Consider the following 18646-nt stretch of genomic DNA (forward strand, 5'->3'; position numbering starts at 1 on the left):
CTGTCTCGTTTTGATTTGTCCCAGTTTATTTTATTTGTGTGATGAATTTGTTTTGGTGCTACAGACAAGTGATTTTATCATTTTAATGGAAAATATAATCACTTAACTATTAGTAACCGTGCTATGCACTGGTTCTTATAAGGTTTTGCAAAAAAAATGATATTAACTCTGCAAAATTGCTTGAGAAAGCACCCTTGAACAACCGTAATACTGATACAACCCCAAATTGTTGAAACTCTTTCCATATCGTGGGTTTCTGTTCTTGCAAAAATTGAGGTGACTTATAATATTGTGGGGAAGTGTTATAAATTAATGAAATTGGAGGAAAGTGGTGGTTTACATTAGTGCGAGGAGGTATTATATTAAGTAATGAAATAGAAAAGAAATTAGGCGCTTAAAGTTCACGATGATCAGATTTCTTGGTGTGCAGAAAGATGTACAGAAATTGAATTGAGTGTGTCGTGTATTCAAATTATAAGTGACGGTTATATACATTTGTGGAATAATACAACTCTTTTGCACACACGCATGCATTTCTAAGCCGGATTAAAATTTATAAAACAAAAGGCTCGAATTAATAAAATTGTGACCCCTCGAATGTGATACAGCGATCACAGTGGATTGTGCCAAAGGCTATTGATGACTTGAAAGAATGATACGTCCCTGCCTTTTGGTCGATCTGGTAATCCATCCACCATGAAGTTCTTTACTAAATACAGGTACAAGCGTCTCCACCTGCGATCGAGATCTTTAAATGATCATTCAGAAATCAGGACAACAAATAGAGCAAACAAAAGGTGCAAGCACACCCTATGAAAAGGTTCCCTGCGCCGATGCTGCCATGTGCTCAGTACTTACAATTATAATACATTTGGCATCATTCTTATCTTCCATTGTAGGCCTTTATAAGCCTTTACGGACGATCCTTCGTCAAAGAATCATAATCTATGTCAGTAATATTCTGGGAACTTGAACGGTTAACCAACTGTTCTTACTCATTGTAAAGATCACGGTTATCACATGGAGTAGGGAAGATTCTTTCTGTGAGGGAGTAATGTTCACATCTAATGAATATTAGACACGTGTCCAGCATAAACAGAAATAACACACCGACCTTTGACTTACTTTTCTGACCTACATCACTAGCTCGCTTCCACGACCTACTAGATCGCTCCAGAACAGATCGTATCACTACGCAGATCGCTCTATGCCATGACTCATCCTATCTTCTAGAAGCAATCATTACTAAAGCTGCACTTACACAAACCATTGCTGCAAGCTATTAACCACTCTCCATCATTGCGGGATTCCTACCAACACCAGCCCTACACGCATACCAGATCTCAACCACACATCTGTACTCATTAGTACACGTGTTGCGCAAATCTTCATGCTCAACAACTATAAATACCATATGTATGAACTACGCCAGACCTGATTTTTCTCTCCCCCCAGAAGGGAGAGATAGATACGTAAGCAGTTCACTCATCAACGAACTCGGTCTTATCAATATCCAATCCCCTTCTCCTCTTAACTTTGTATGTGAAGGAAAACCAAATCGCTCTTTTACATTGGCGCCGTCTGTGGTCTCGATTTCTTGAGAAACCACTTCAAAAATCCCAAAACCAATAAACAAAATCCTCATGCCCACGAAGCATGGCAAGCCTCGAAGCTCAAATCCAGAGCTTAGCAAGTCAACTAGGTACCATGAACGAGCACATCACCCTGCTCAGGCAGGAGAATGTTGCTTTGCGTGCGCAAATGGAGACGCAAAATCTACCAGCTGCCTTAGTAGAGGACGACATCAACGAAGTAACTCAACAGATTAACGAGATGTCGCAATGAATTGATCAGAGTGCAGTTAATCAAGCTCCAGGATTACTACTGTTAGTTCTAACTAACTCTTTGGTGTTAGCTCACATTTTGTACAAGTTCATCAAGCTCTAAACTAGGGGCTAGCTACAACCATCTCCGAACGGGGGCTAGTCATTGCCATCTAAATAGGCTCAATTCAGCTATTATGCTCTATGCATTTCCAGAATTATTACTGTTAGTTCATACTAACTCTTTGGTGTTAGCTCGCATTTTGTACAGGTTCATCAAGCTCCAAACTAGGGGCTAGCCACAGCTACCTCCGAACGGGGGCTAGTCATTGCCATCTAAATAGGCTCAATTTAGCTATTTTGCTCTATGTATTTCCAGAATTACTACTGTTAGTTTGTACTAACTCTTTGGTGTTAGCTCGCATTTTGTACAGGTCAATTAAAACTTCAAAAATAAACTGGGGCTAGCTATTGACGACGATCTTCAAATCAGGATGCCCACAGACTTACTCGGGTCACGACACCCAGCTGAGTATAACGCTCACACAAAGTCAAACGCTACATAGTGTCACCACTTCTCTCCTATTGTCAAGACCCCAGAGGTCGCCCCAGCTCCTGTTGTCATGACCCCAGAGATCGCCTCCGCTCCTGTTATCAAGACCCCAGAGGTCGCCCCAGCTCCTGTTGTTAAGACCCTAGAGGTCGCCTCAGCTCCTGTTGTCAAGGCTAGTTAGCAACTGCGATCTCCAAATTAGAATGCTCTCTGCGAGCAACACGCTTTCATAAGCTAACACGCTTTTCGTGAGCAGCATGCTCTCTTGAGCCTACAGGCTCCATAACCTATCCAATTCTCGCTAGTTGATGACCTACATCTCTAGGATCAACTCAGTGAGAACGCTCTCCGTGAGCAATACACTTTCATAAGCTAACACGCTCTCTGTGAGCAGCACGCTCTCTTGAGCTTACATGTTCCATAGCCTCTCCAATTCTCGCTAGTTGAGGACCTACATCTCTAGGATCAACTCAGTGCGAACGCTCTCCGTAAGCAATACGTTTTCATAAGCTAACACGCTCTCTTGAGCTTACAGGCTCCATAGCCTATCCAATTCTCGCTAGTTGATGACCTACATCTCTAGGGTCAACTCAATGCTCTCCGTGAGTAATACGCTTTCATAAGCTAACATGCTTTCCGTAAGCAACACGCTCTCCTGAGCTTACAGGCTCCATAGCCTTTCCAATTCTCGCTAGTTGAGGACCTATATCTCTAGGATCAACTCAGTGATAACGCTCTCCGTGAGCAATACACTTTCTTAAGCTAGCACGTTCTCCGCGAGCAAAACGATTCCATAAGCGCGACAAGGTCCCTTGACCTATGCTATCCGTGAGCAGAAGGCTTCCACAAGCGTTACAAGGTCCCTTAATTTACGCTCTCCGCGAGCAAAACACTTCCATAAGTGCTACAAGGTCTCTTGACCTATGCTCTCCGCGAGCAGAACATTTCCATAAGCGCTACAAGGTCCCTTGACCTACGCTCTCCGTGAGTAGAACGCTTCCACAAGCGCTACAAGGTCCATTGACCTATGCTCTCCGCGAGCAGAACGCTTCTACAAGCGCTACAAGGTCCCTTAACCTACGCTCTCCGCAGGCAGAACGCTTTTATAAACGCTACAAGGTCTTTTGACAGTTTGACCTACGCTATCCACAAGCAGAACACTTCCATAAGCGCTACAAGGTCCCTTGACCTATGCTCTCCACGAGAGAGCAACACGCTTACATACGCTAGAACGCGCACTCGAGCTCTCTAAGGGTCCCTTGACCTACGCTCAACTCAGTGCAGAACACTCTCTACGAGCCAACCATTTAGTCGAACTAAAAAACTCTTAGGCGTTCCAACGATCTCCAGCACCATACGCTTTCTTGAGCTCCAAGGCTACTTAGTTCTCGCGCGGATTCTCAAAAGTTATGCTAAACACGTGGCACCATTCTTTCTCAGCAGATCACTTCTCCGTTATAAAGCCCTTACCACCGAGAAGGGGTCGGTGAGGAGGAGTAATATTCACATCTAATGAATATTAGACACGTGTCTAGTATAAACAGAAATAACACACCGATCTCTGATTTACTTCTCCGACCTACATCACTAACTCGCTTCCACGAGCTACTAGATCGCTCAAGAACAGATCGTATCACTACGTAGATCGCTCTATTCCATGACTCATCCTATCTTCTAGAAGCAATCATTACTAAAGCTGCATTTACACAAACCACTGCCGCAAGCTATTAACCACTCTCCATCATTACGGGATTCCTACCAACACCAGCCCTACACGCATACCAGATTTCAACCACACATCCAGACTCATCAAGATTACGCGTGTTGCTTGATCTTCATGCTTAACAGCTGTAAATACCACATGTATGAACTACGCCAGACCTGATTCTTCTCTCCCCCTAGAAGGGAGAGATAGATACGTAGGTAGTTCGCTCATCAACGAACTCGGTCTTATCAATATCCAATCCCCTTCTCCTCTTAACTTTGTATGTGAAAGAAAACCAAATCGCTCCTTTACAGTCCTGATTACACGTCCCTGAACAAAAGCACACTGGAAGATATGTTTCTTCATGTACGTTGTACCCACTGGCATATCTCGGAATGTGAGGTTCCTCAATGATATATCTTCACTTCCATGGAGTCGTACAGGAACACGGACTCCCTGCCCGTGGATTCCAACAAAACTGATATTTACAAATATATTCTCCTTGTAAATATCAGTTTTACAAGAACACGAACTTCTTGATTTCGTTCCATGCAATGACATTCTCCACTCGTGACGTTTGAGATTCCAGCAGACATCTCACTACCAATACATATGCCAGCACTGGTGTATAGAGAAATCAAAGTAAATTTAGTTAAATATATAAATTGGGTTAATTCTCTTGAAGGGATTGAGATAAAAATCAGTATGTAATTAGTTTGAGAAGTGATGATGTGGAATAGTTCTCACCTCACCATAGACTGGACGACAAGGTTTCGAATGAGAATATTTGTAGAAGGCTGGCCATAAGCAACTCCGTACTGATCCCACACACTCTATAGAACCCATCCTTATTGTTCCACCAATATCTAACTAGAAGCTACGTAAAATTCGATAACCACCCCAGGGCGCTTATTTACTTGTATCTACCCATGTACGTAATGATCAGCTCTTCAATCAGATAATAAAAGAGGTTAAACATGTTCACTGGCCTTTACACAAAGCTCATAATTAAAAAACCAAGGGTGACTATTATTGACATGCAAGACTTGGCTGGAAGGGGATTTAAATCACTAGACTAGAATCACTAGATATCTAGGCCCATTCTTGACGAATTTCGCAGTACTGTGGCTCGACACCGCACATCTGGGGAAGTTGTTGTGCTTTCCTCATCATCTCTTGGATTATTTATTGATTTACAGGAGTTTAATACTTGTGACTCTTGGTGTGGTGCAATGGCCACGAATGGGACTTACAGGACAGCCATGTCCATTACCAAAGAAATCAGCATGGGACAAGTCAATGTTGTTTCCACTCGCTTTTGATATGCTAAATCAAGAGAGAATATTGTAAAATGTGAATGGAAACACTGTTTTGTTTGACATGAACACATAAAAGGCATACCTCATCAATAATTTAGATTCCGAACCTCACGACTCTGTGATGTTATCGAAAAAAAAAAAAAACTCCCTTCCAGCATGGATTCCTTGCTTAAAAATGACATGTGATGTTGCAATTTACAACAAATATTTCCATTAGTAATTTAATTTCAATATTGAGTGAGTACAAAATTTTACGCACAAATCTCTGCTGCAGCAGGGTACTTGTATACACTAAAGAATGTGCATTCTGTCTTAGAATGCATAAATTAAGAAGGGCTCATAAGTGCTCTGCCATATGCCATTGGCAAGTACATTAGTTTCTTTGCCTTCCCTATATATGCCCGTTTTGTGAAGTTGTTGTAGTCATTTGCTTCAATGACATCTAAGATCTGAGTTTATCGGAAAAAAAAAATCTAAGATCTGCCGATATAGCAACAGTGATGCCCATACAGGCCATCTACTAGCTGCATTTAGGTTTGAAACACCCTTCTCTGCCTCATTGAAGAACATTCTCGCTCGCTTTATCTGACCTTTCATGAATATTTGTAGCTAATGTATAAACGTATGTGTTTTTTTTTATGGTGAAATATCAACATATGTCGACCATGTCTATACATACGTTGATGCAGACCCTGACTATTATACATGCTGGCTAGATAGTCATCTATCCTATTTGTTTCTATGTAGACATGGATGTATGCCAAAGAGGATAAAGAAGGAAAAAATTTCATGAGAATTTAATGCAGGTCAGGATCTGCTCAAGCCTAAACTATGTTCTTAAAAAAAAAAAAAAAAAAAAAAACAACGTATGTCGACCATTTTACAAAAAACTTCACATCGATAAATATTGACATATTTGTAGTTTTGTACTGTGATATATTACCCATATATTAATATCTTGACAAATTATATATTGGAAAAATGTAGTGTATTGACATTTTTGTATTTTGCGGCACTTTGTACTGTGCTATTGTGAGATGCTGAGATAGTATCATAGTACTATAGTAGAGAGGTTTTTGTTGATTTTTTTTTAATAGCGAGGGCTTGTGGCTAGAATTGAATTTGAAGGTAGTGGTTCGACACGTGAGTGTAGTTTGGGTGGAAGGTGACGACAAAGGATGCAATCATGGGTAGACTTTTTTTTTTATTGAATCTATTTTGTTTATCGATGATAATGAGTTGGATAGACATGTGGATGTTTGATTAAGTAGGGTTGGTTTGCATGTTCAAATCTCTCGAATTAGTTGAAATTTTGAAGTGATATGCAAAAGGCTGTCCTAAGCTCCGAATGGCAAAAATTGTATTTTGGCTACACTGGGTAGTGTTTCAAAAGTATTTTAGCTACACTTGTAAGACTTGTAACTGATTAGGAGAGTGTTTGAGTCCGGGCGCGAAACTACAATAGGACCACAATCACCTGACAATGCCTAAACTATATATTTTTTATTGTGTATCTAAAGAGGTTTGTTGTATTCTGAGTAGAGACAAAGTTAGTATTCTAAACTAGGGGGTGCGAAATTATGTGCACACCCCACCCCACCCCAAAATAAAAAATATATAATTTTTTTTTTGTTAAAAGGTCTAAACAATAAAGATTAACAAAATTATGTATTTATTTCAATTCACAAAACTAGAGTGCGTTGACTACTAAGAATTTAAGCATTCAAGACATTAATTGATACTACTATGTCTATATATATCTACATAATCTAGTCATAAGTCTACAACAATTCAACAAATTGTTAACTTTCTATAATGTTATAAGTCTATATAACTCTACTAATCTTGAAAGTAAAGCATTATTTTGTTATGTTGTTGTTGTTTTTGTTTTTTTTTGGGTTAAGGTCCGATGCTTGTTTAAATATTGAGAGTGAAAGAAAGAAGAGCTTACGGGTTTGTTATGAGTGATTAGAATTATACAAACTGACTGGTTGGGATTTGAGCCTTTGGCTATTTGTTTTAGTCTCATTAACCCATCAAACATTCAAAGACGTGTTTGTCCCTCTTTAATGGCTTTGAACTCAAAATAAATGATAAATAATAATTTTGTTAAAGCAAAAAGAGAAGTAAAAAAAACATTGGTTTATTAGAATGTTTTTTATTATTTAATCTTTTTTTCATACTATTTTTTTTGTTTATTATATTCTCACTATTTCAGTATATCTTCTTGTAGGGCTTTTGTCATTTACTAGCAGGAATTTGGGTGTTTAGCATGACTCTTTTTAGTCCGCAATGTGGGAATGATAAGGACGAGGTTGTCTTTCAAAAGAAGAAGCAACTTAGAAACTTTGACAAGAAGGTTAAAACGGGGCTTAAAAAAGCAGGTTTAAGTGACCTATCTTCTGTTCACGGCTTTGTGGTGACTGATGGAAGTTGGTCCAGTCCCTGGGATGGGGGCACTGCAGCTATAATATGTGATAACAAGTTGAGGCTGGCCTGCGTTATTCTTGGTTCTGTTTGTGAGGTAGACAACAATACGACTGAAACGTTCGGAATTGTTACAATTCCAATGTGAAGAAGCAGGATGGCTTTCCGGAAGAAACATTAAGCCTTTTTATTTGCACAGATAGTGAAGTTGCGTTGCAATTTATTCGGAATGAGCAAGAAGACATTCCAGTTCATATACAGACTCGTCATGAGAAGGCCATGTTTGAGTACAAGAAAAGTATTGTATGTAACTTCTCCTGTTAAGATGACATATGGTAAGGTGAGTATCCTGCTGATCGATGGAGCACATATTCGTACTATTTTTCTAGGAAATTTCCTAAGACCCAATTATTCAAAGGAAGGATTTCCACAAATTTCCAAAGTCGATCCTTGATAAGTTGAAATGGGTCGCAGGTGTTGACTATTGATTAGTCTCGAAATCCAGATAGATAACTTTTGAGGTTGGAGTTGTTTGTTTTCTCCTATGAAAAAAGATAAACTTTTATTAGCGTTACTTTTTATTAGATTATGAAATGAATGTAGGAAGGCACTTTAGGAGCTTTACACCTTTTAAAGAAGGTTATAATATTGTAGAGATTATACACTATGCTATCAATATCGGTTATATCGACCGATTAATCGCGTATCACTTGTAACCCGATTAGTTTTTATCGATTTTAAAATTTTTCTCATTGAACCGATTTAATCACCGAATTGACCGATTAATCGGCCAAAATGACTGATTTCTCACTAAACCGAAATTTTTTTTATTGAAAATATCGGTTCCCCACCCAAAAAATACGTAAAATTAACAAATTAGAATTTTAAACCGTATTAATAATAATGAAACCTAATAAACACACAAAGCTAAAAGTTTACTTATTTAATTATCTTAACGAATGTTAAATATACAAATTATTGTATTATCTCTTCTCTCTCTCCTTATTCCTTTAAATATTTAACATAATTATTGTGTTTGTCATATTTGTAATAATCTGAAATTGAGTTGATTATATATGATCATGAAAATTTGATATTTTTTGTTGCATCTCGGATAATTATTTAGAAATATCTTGTATGATTATATTATTATATATTTTGAAAGGGCCAGATATATACATCTGATATAACCGACTACTCACCAATTAACCGATTAATCACATATCGCTCCTCAGCAGATTAGTTTAAAAAACCGATTTTAACTGCTTAGATTATACACATCAGCTCTTTTGCACGTATATGATTCACCGTGGTTTGAAGTTCCCTAAATTAGGTCCTATCAAATTGTGTCAACAAATATTGCATGCGAGTGGGTTTTTAAGGTGTGATTTGGACCTTATCTTAACGAATGTTAAATATACAAATTATTGTATTATCTCTATAATATATATTATTATTATTATTTTTTTCTTCTTCGCTAAAAATTATCTTTTCTCTCTCTCCTTATTTCTTTAAATATTTAACATAATTGTTATATTTGGCATATTTGTAATACTCTAAAATTGAGTTGATTAGATATATATGATCATGAAATTTTGATATTTTTTTGTTACATCTCAGATAACTATTTAGAAATATCTTGTATGATTATATTATTATATATTTTGAAAGGGCCAGATATATACATCCGATATAACCAATTAATCGCATATCGCTCCTCAGCCGATTAGTTTAAAAAACCGATTTTAACTGCTTAGATTATACACATCACCTCTTTTGCACGTATATAATTCACCATGGTTTGAAGTTCTCTAAATTAGGTCATCAAATTGTGTCAACAAATATTGCAGAGCATGCGAGTGGGGTTTTAATGTGTTATTTAGACCTTAGTTTTCTACTGTTGCAATTTGAGAATCAGTATTATTAGTTATTGGGTTTTTTAGATATACCCCCCAATTTATAATTGGGAATTAGACAATGTGAGCCGGCGCAACACTTCAAACCTGATTTTTTTTGGTACATATACTTCCCCTTAACGCACCACCAATTTATAGCATTGTAATTTTACAATCATTGATAGTTTCCTCTCCTTGTGGAGCCACATGTGAATCTCCATGTGAATTATTAAAGTTCAAGATGATCAGATTTCTTGGTGTGCAGAAAGATGTACAGAAAATGAATTAAGTGTGTCGTGTATTCAGATTATAAGCGACGGTTATATACATTTGTGGAATAATACAACTCTTTTGCACACGCAAGCATTTCTAAGCCGGATTAAAATTTATAAAACAAAAGGCTCAAATTAATAAAATTGTGACCCCTCGAATATGATACAACGATCACAGAGTATTGTGCAATTGTGGCAAAGGCTACTGATGACTTGAAAGAATGATACAAGCGTCTCCACCTGCGATCGCTGGAGGAAGCAGGAAGCTACTGCAGATCTTTAAATGATCATTCAGAAATCAGGGCAACAAATAGAGCAAACAAAAGGTGCAAGCACACCCTATGAAAATGTTCCCTGTGCCGATGCTGCCATGTGCTAAGTACTTATAATTATAATACATTTGGCATCATTCTTATCTTCCATTGTAGGCCTTATAAGCCTTTACGGACGATCCTTCATCACATTTAAGAATCATAATCTATGTCAGTAATATTCTGGGAACTTGAACTCTTAACCAACTGTTCTTGTTCATTGTAAAGATCACGGTTATCACATGGAGTTCCATGCAATGACATTCTCCACTCGTGACGTTTGAGATTCCACCAGACATCTCACTACCAATACATATGCCAGCACTGGTGTATAGAGAAATCAAAGTAAATTTAGTTAAATATATAAATTGGGTTAATTCTCTTGAAGGGATTGAGATAAAAATCAGTATGTAATTAGTTTGAGACCTCACCATATAGACTGGACGACAAGGTTTCGAATGAGAATATTTGTAGAAGGCTGGCCATAAGCAATTCCGTACTGATCCCACACACTCTATAGAACCCATCCTTATTGTTCCACCAATATCTCACTAGAAGCGCTTATTTACTTGTATCTATCCATGTACGTAATGATCAGCTCTTCAATCAGATAATAAGAGAGGTTAATTATGTGATGAAAAAAAAAGATCACCCTTCATTTATTCATACTTATTAATTATTAAAGCCTACAAAACACACGACGACATGTTCACTGGCCTTTACACAAAGCTCATAATTAAAAAACCAAGGGTGACTATATATTATTGACATGCAAGACTTGGCTGGAAAGGGGATTTAAATCCCCAGACTAGAATCACTAGATATCTAGGCCCATTCTTGACGAATTTCGCAGTACTGTGGCTCGACACCGCACATCTGGGGAAGTTGTTGTGCTTTCCTCATCATCTCTTGGATTATTTACTGACTTACAGGAGTTTAATACTTGTGACTCTTGGTGTGGTGAATGGCCACGAATGTTACAGGGACTTACAGGACAGCCATGCATGTCCATTACCAAAGAAATCAGCATGGGACAAGACAATGTTGTTTCCACTCGCTTTTGATATGCTAAATCAAGAGAGAATATTGTAAAATGTGAATGGAAACACTGTTTTATTTGACATGAACACATAAAAGGCAGACCTCATCAATAATTTAGATTCCGAACCTTACGACTCTGTCATCCCCTACTCCCTTCCAGCATGGATTCCTTGCTTAAAAATGACCTGTGATGTTGCAATTTACAACAAATATTTCCATTAGTAATTTAATTTCAATATTGAGTGAGTACAAAATTTTACGCACAAAATCTTTGCTGCAGCAGGGACCTTGTATACACTAAAGAGTGTGCATTCTGTCTTAGAATGCATAAATTAAGAAGGGATCGTAAGTGCTCTGGCATATGCCATTGGCAAGTACATTAGTTTCTTTGCCTTCCCTACATATGCCCGTTTTGTGAAGTTGTTGTAGTCATTTGCTTCAATGACATCTAAGATCTGCCGATATAGCAACAATGATGCCCATACCGGCCATCTACTAGCTGCATTTAGGTTTGAAACACCCTTCTCTGCCTCATTGAAGAACATTCTCGCTCGCTTTATCTGACCTTTCATGAATATTTTCCATTTCTCAGTTACTTGGCCACGAAAGATATCTTCCTCTGATAGGCCAGCGCGTTGTAGTTCATCTAAAGGGAGATATATTCTTCCTCTCCTAGCACTGTTGTTCATATAACAAGAATGTCCATTATTAGTGAATGGTATAATGAATTTAAGTAACAGAACTTGCCAACATCAATCAAATCCCACTATTGTTACTACAATCTCCAAAATATATAATTTACACAACAAACTACACAAGAAACCAACACGTTCTTTTGAATATTTAAAATTTGTAATACTTGAATGTAGAGAAACATACTCTTCTCCGACATCTCTGAGTATATTTGTGAGCTGATTCGCAATTCCAAGGGCTAGTGCAGCGTTGTAAACACTCGCTGCTGAGGCTTTGGAATTAGGAGCAATACCCATTACCGGAACGCTCATTAGTCCCACGGTCCCAGCTACATAGTAGCAGTATAGATAGAGCTCATCGAAGTTCTTGTATCTTGCTTTCTTCAAGTCCAATCTCATTCCATCAATCATATCCTTGAAGGGCTATAAATGCAAATGAAACGAAGTTAGTTTCAAATCCCAAATAGATATGCATCCAAATAGCATAGATTTCAGGTATGAAGATACCTGAATATCAATGGGGTATTTTGAGACAGTATGTGATAAAGCAGCATCATACAAGTCATAAGGGCGGCCTTCAAAGAGTTCAACCAGCCGTTGCTCCCATCGATCAAGAGCCATGGGTGTAATGTGTGAGGCATTAGGTCCATCAACAAGCTCATCTGTTCTTCTGCACCATACTGGAAGGTACTAATACGTTTTAGAACTATGACATGTAATAAGCATTGAACATATGAAGTTTAAGACACAGGGTGTATAAGCATTTTCGAGTTTATAAGAACAATGTCAACATAACATATATACCAAACCAATCAACACTGCAATTGAGAAACTTCTCCTTGGGAACGTAGAGTATGCAAAGCTCTTGGTATGACTGATATAAGAGGTGAGCTCACAATCATGATCAGGGGGTAGTCTTGGAGCATATTGGCAGTTTACACATTGCTAAAAATTCTTCTTGCGGTAAAGTTTGACACATTGGAATTTTCATTCAATTTGGTTACCAAGACACGAATTCTACAAGCTGACATACTATTATACTCCTAACGCCGTAAGTACAAGTAAGGTAGAGAACAAGGCCTTGCTTGTAAACAAAATTGAATAGATCAACAACAGTTCTTAAATTGGCACAAGAAGGTATTTAAGATCATCGAGCACTAAGAATGCATGTACCGTTTGACATTGGTTTATAGAAGTATACCGTATATGGCCCAGATAGCTCTTTGTCGCTCTGGAGTCATAAGCAATGTTCCTGGAAAATCGTAAAGTAGAGATTAAGTTTCACATTTCGGGCCATATAAACGTGTCATTTAAATCATGAGTTCTGCTATTGCAGCCTTCTTGTCAATGATTTCATGTAATATAAGAAATTTTTTGAAGTAAAAATTCTCCATACACTAACACAATACAATATTTTGTCCCAATCCGGCAATCCCCATCTTACAATAACACTGACCCATGGCCAAGATATTCATTATAACGAGCTACATTCTAAAGCAGTTGAATAAAGACTGGGCACAACTCAGGTATCAACTTTGGACTCTTGATTGGATCCTAACATTCAACTTTGGACTCTTGATTGATCTGTTTGTTGTGGGTAACGTTGTTTCTGCATTGTCCTATTCACAACACCAATGCTCCTCAACGGCACTAGTGAGCCCTTTCACAGTCGCCCCTACATTACTCGAACCTTGGGACACGTATGTAGTAACTGCATATTGAATTTTTAACACTCAAACTACTTATGCCTGAAGCACCTAAGCTATGCAGACTATACAAACCATAATCTAAGAACTATATCTTCTTGCCTGAGGGTGCTATAATTTGTAAGTTTGCTAGTGTTACTGCCACATACCTGAGTTCATAATCAGCCAACGCCATAGTTTATTTCTCTTCTTGGTAATTGAACTCCTCACAGTCACTATCAAAGCCTCCATATATGACTCCCATGAGGCCATGAGGGCAATGAAGATAGTCCATTTACTCTCTTTTGACTAGAAATGAAATTGGTAATAAAAAATTCCTAGTGTTAAATAAAGTAATAATGGCACTAATGGCTACCTGTCAAACCTGAATAACTTAATAACTTAACAGAAAAACATTAAAGAAAGTAAAACAGAGGAAGCAGAGGGAAGAACAATTGACTACCTAAGTAAAATGTCTTTGCATATTCAGCACAGACCTCACCACATCTGTCATAAGCTTCATTCAAAAGATTTGGATTTGTCATAGCATCAGCAGCATCTTCAGTTCTATGATCCAAAGATCTTCTCTTCAATAACTTCTCTTCTCCAACCAAAGCAGCTTGCTTAAGAACTACTTCATATACTTTCTCTTCAGAAGTTCTCACTACTTCACTTCGTAAAACTGAATACCCAGGTGAGAAATTCACAAATGAACAACCCCTTCTCTTATTTCTTAAATTTAATCCCACCCCTTCAAATCTCAGTACACAACTTAAACTCTCCTTCGGAGAAACTATAGTAGTCATCTCAAAACACACTTCCAGTAAAGCTTTACGTATAGAACAGTTGTAGTAAAGTTGATGAAGTGAAGTGTTAATGTGTGATATATAGCACTTGAACTTAAACTATATATATGTGTTTGGGTGTGTGAATGAAGAGCAAAAAAAGATGCTGTCGACAAGTTGTTTCAAAAGGTCCAAACCAAAATCTAAGCTTAGGTAACACCGATGGTCAGTAGGTAATGTGGACGTGGACTAAAGTGAGTGCAGAGCAACTCCTTTCACGATTTGCATTCTGCAACACCTCGTTGTATAGTGTCGTGTCAAAATTGTCAGTTGTGATAAGTTGATAACTGATAACTGATAACTCCTTGAAAGGTGTACCACGGTTGGACCTATCTAATTTTCCATCGTTCTTGTTTTTCTTTCGGTGATCCATAGAGATAAGATAGGGTAATCTTCTTAGAGATATTCTTTGTTCCCCTTTTCCAAGCTGTCTCCAAATAATTTAATGAATAAAAAAATTGGGAACCAACAGCCAGTTCTGTCTTTTCTATGTGATACCACACATATCCATGTTACCTTCACCATCATTTTGGTTGGTTATAATAGATAGCTAGCTACCAGTCAAAAGGAATCAAAATGTCCCACGTCCTGTATGAATATTACGTGAGCAGGCAGCCAGTGGCACACATGCTCCTACTTTCTATATAAATCAGCCCATCAGTCAATCTTTCTCTAATATACTATTTGATTTAGAGTTTCTTACAGCACACACAAGTCACAGACCATGGTGGTGAAGGTGCATGGTCCTACTTTTACTGCAGCAACTAGAAGAGTTCTAGCTTGCTTGATCGAGAAGGGAATTGATTATGAGATTGTACCTCTTGATTTGTTGAATCGAGCACACAAAGATCCTGAATACCTCAAGTTACAGGTACATTTTTTTTCTGGTCCATTCTTTAACTTTCTGTTGAACTGAGTGATTACTTATTAAAGATCTTATTTGATATGTTTATACAAAGAAAAAAATGTCCACATAGATCATGTTATATGGTAATGTTACAATTTTTGGTACACTCGTAGTTGTATAGGAGTGTTCTAGTGGTGCCCCGTATACTTCATATTGGGCAGCCTCGCAAGTTGCTCTTAATTCTCCTATCAAGTACTCCACAACAGACAAATTAATACATAGGATGCAGTGAATTGACGATTTATAATGTACATTCTTGCAGCCTTTTGGAGTTGTACCTGTTATAGAAGATGGAGATTTTACACTTTATGGTAAGCTCATATCGTAAACCACCACACAAGAACTATAAGATGGCCATTCTGCATATGTTTTAGGACATTTCGATTGGTACTAAAGGGTGGCTTGGGTTTTAAATATGCAGAATCAAGAGCAATTCTAAGATACTATGCGGAGAAGTACAAGTCAGAAGGGACAGAGCTGCTAGGGAAGACTGTTGAGGAGAGGGGGGTTGTTGAACAATGGCTAGAGGTTGAAGGCCAGAATTACCATCCACCTATTGATACTCTAATTGTGCACCTAAAGGTCTTCCCTAAGATGGGTGTCCCAGCAGATATGAAACTTGTTGAAGAGAGTGAAGAGAAGCTTGCGAAGGTGTTGGACATTTATGAAGAGAGGCTCTCAAAGAGCAAGTACTTAGCTGGGGACTTCTTTAGCCTGGCTGATCTCTCACACCTTCCAGCCACAGAGTATTTGGTGAATGATATTGGGAAGGATTACATGATAAGGGATAGGAAGCATGTGAGTGCTTGGTGGGATGATATCAGTAGCAGGCCATCTTGGAAGAAGGTTCTCCAACTCTAAGGGCGTCAATGTGGAATAAGAATGCTAGGTTACTTTCTTTCTTTGATCGTTTTTGGACTGGGACTTCTTTGTTTGTTTTGATAGTAAGCAAATCATTGGTGATTGTTCAACTTCTTTATCAAATTTCAAACATCATTTTAAGCCTCCAAGTAGAGTAATAAAATAAAAAATTGTTCTACTCAGAATTGTTATTAACATGTTGTTTCCACATTATCACAGGCTCACAGCAAATCTAACAGCAGAGGTCACTAATATATATAAAAGAATGATGTATACAAACCTTATAGACCTAACTCTATTCTTCAGATACATGCAAATACAAAAGATCCCCTCCATTCTCCAAGAACTTTCTCCTCCACAGAGGAAAGAAAAATGCATTTCTTCCAAAACCGTGGTAATGTGGACATGGACTAAAGTGAAGTCTACCAAGTAAAAGTGCTCACCTCTTATCTAAGGGATTGGTACAGAGCAACTCCTTTCACGATTTGCATTCTGCAACACTCGCTGTATAGTGTGGTGTCAAAATTGTCAGTTGTGATAACTGATAACTCTTTGAAAGGTGTTACACGGTTGCACCTATCTAATTTTCTATCGTTCTTGTTTTTCTTTTTTCTTTTTTTTTTTGAAACAAACATTGCATTGTAGACTGGACTGGACGTTATAGAAGCAGAGTTTCACCGACATGGGAACTCTATCACTACTAGCAGACGATAAATTAGACTTGGCTGATTCAGTCGTCATGAGATGTGCATGCTGAATCAAGCCCCTAACCCCCTAGGACAATAAACAAACTTGCAGTAGCTAAAAGATAGTTTGAGATTCCTAATCTCGTGCAAAAAATAAACCCAAAAGACTCCATGACACATTAGCAGATTCTCCATTAAGATCCTGGACTATGCTCTTGCTATCTGAGCAAACGACTGGCCTTTCAACATTTTGCTGAAGGGCTTGTTCCAATCCTGCTTTTCTATGTGATACCACACATACTCAACCCTTTTTCATGGTGTAGTACGGGTGCTTTACATAGGCCCACTCCATGCCACCTTTTCAAACAACTCATGTCTTGGGTCTTGGTACTTCAAATCCAAGCATCACAATACCAAGTTTCGAGCAATCCTATCTATATTAATATCCGTTTCTCCCAAAATGCTCATAGTGAGCCACATCAGCAAAATTTTTAAAATAGTCTCTATTTGAAAAATAATTACTTGCCTTCTTACCAAACTAACCCTGAATTTGGCCTGCTATCTAATTTAATATAAATTAAAATTGTCCTTTCATGTGTTATGCTAAAACAAAAAACAAAGCTACGCATTATTTCATTATTTCAAATGTCCGCATGGGATAAAAAAAAACAAATTCTAAAAAACAATGGATTAGTTAATTGATATGTATTAGTTATTGGATATGGATATGGATATGGATATGTATTAGTTAATAGATATGGATATGGATTAGTTAATGGATCATGATATGTATTACTTATTGGATATGGATATGTTAAACTTCCAAGTGCTTCCCTTAAATATAGGCCCAGACATGATGGGTTTAAGAATAACAGGCCCGGCCACAGGTCGGCCTGCATGGCTAGTTATAGTCTTTGTATTGTGATACTTGATTTATTAGATGTGGTTGAGGGGTGTCAAAATCCCCCCCCCCCGGCCATTGGGCTGAAAAAACCTTTAAAATTAGGCCTTCACACATTTGTGGGCTGGGTCTACCCAGGCCCTCAAGCCTTTTAAGGGAGGGTAAAGGCCTAGACTTTGAAACTTAAGCATTTCTTTAAGCCCGGCCATCATTAGGCCCTCAACATTTATCACATATATATTTAATAAATCTTCATACAATATATTTCATTTTAGCATTAATATACTACAAATCACTTAAAGGAACGTTTATCTCTTAAGTTTGTCAACTTTATAATTTCATTATAATATTTTATGAAATGAATTTAGTTGATCTTAATTAACTAATACAATTTTACCACGTTTTTTTTAGTAGTTTGAAGGTTTAATTGTGAAGTGCATTCAATTTTATCATTTTAACTAATGTTTATACATTTATTTTGTAAATCAAATGTATAACATAGTATCCGACTCTCACGTTAGGCCCTCAAACCCGGCCCTTCAAGCCCTCTCGAGAGGGTTGAGGGGCGGGTAAAGGCTTCAAGATTTAAGTATTGGCCCGCCCCGACCTGGCCCTTAAAACAAATGAAAGTAGGGCTGGCCCGGCCCTCAAAGCATGAGGGTTTCGTTGTTTGAGGGCCGAGCCAGCCCGACCCAGCCCAGCCCATTTGACACCACTACTGAG

General features: G+C 37.9%; 2 protein-coding genes across 3 annotated transcripts; one reads left to right on the forward strand and one right to left on the reverse strand.

Moving 5' to 3' along the window:
• Positions 1–445: 445 nt before the first annotated feature.
• On the reverse strand, positions 446–14529 carry LOC147478802 (phytoene synthase 2, chloroplastic-like). 2 transcript variants are annotated; one of them, XM_086583914.1, is made up of 9 exons: positions 14187–14529; positions 13240–13290; positions 12546–12718; positions 12226–12461; positions 11634–12024; positions 11474–11531; positions 10737–10905; positions 10235–10629; positions 446–735 (listed from the first exon to the last, which is right to left on the reverse strand). In XM_086583914.1, exons 1-5 carry the CDS (start codon positions 14527–14529, stop codon positions 11679–11681), a joined length of 1149 nt encoding a protein of 382 aa, XP_086440040.1. In that variant the 3' UTR covers positions 446–735; positions 10235–10629; positions 10737–10905; positions 11474–11531; positions 11634–11678. The 2 variants fall into 2 exon arrangements, with proteins under 2 accessions (XP_086440040.1, XP_086440039.1); XM_086583913.1 differs by having other exon boundaries at positions 10737–12024.
• Positions 14530–14984: 455 nt separating this feature from the next.
• Positions 14985–16514, forward strand: LOC147478803 (glutathione S-transferase F9-like). Its single transcript, XM_086583917.1, has 3 exons — positions 14985–15439; positions 15738–15786; positions 15897–16514. Exons 1-3 carry the CDS (start codon positions 15293–15295, stop codon positions 16334–16336), a joined length of 636 nt encoding a protein of 211 aa, XP_086440043.1. The 5' UTR covers positions 14985–15292; the 3' UTR covers positions 16337–16514.
• Positions 16515–18646: the final 2132 nt, after the last annotated feature.

Source organism: Coptis chinensis, chromosome 9, assembly GCF_015680905.1.
Source record: "Coptis chinensis isolate HL-2020 chromosome 9, ASM1568090v1, whole genome shotgun sequence".
NCBI classification, from domain to species: Eukaryota; Viridiplantae; Streptophyta; class Magnoliopsida; order Ranunculales; family Ranunculaceae; genus Coptis; species Coptis chinensis.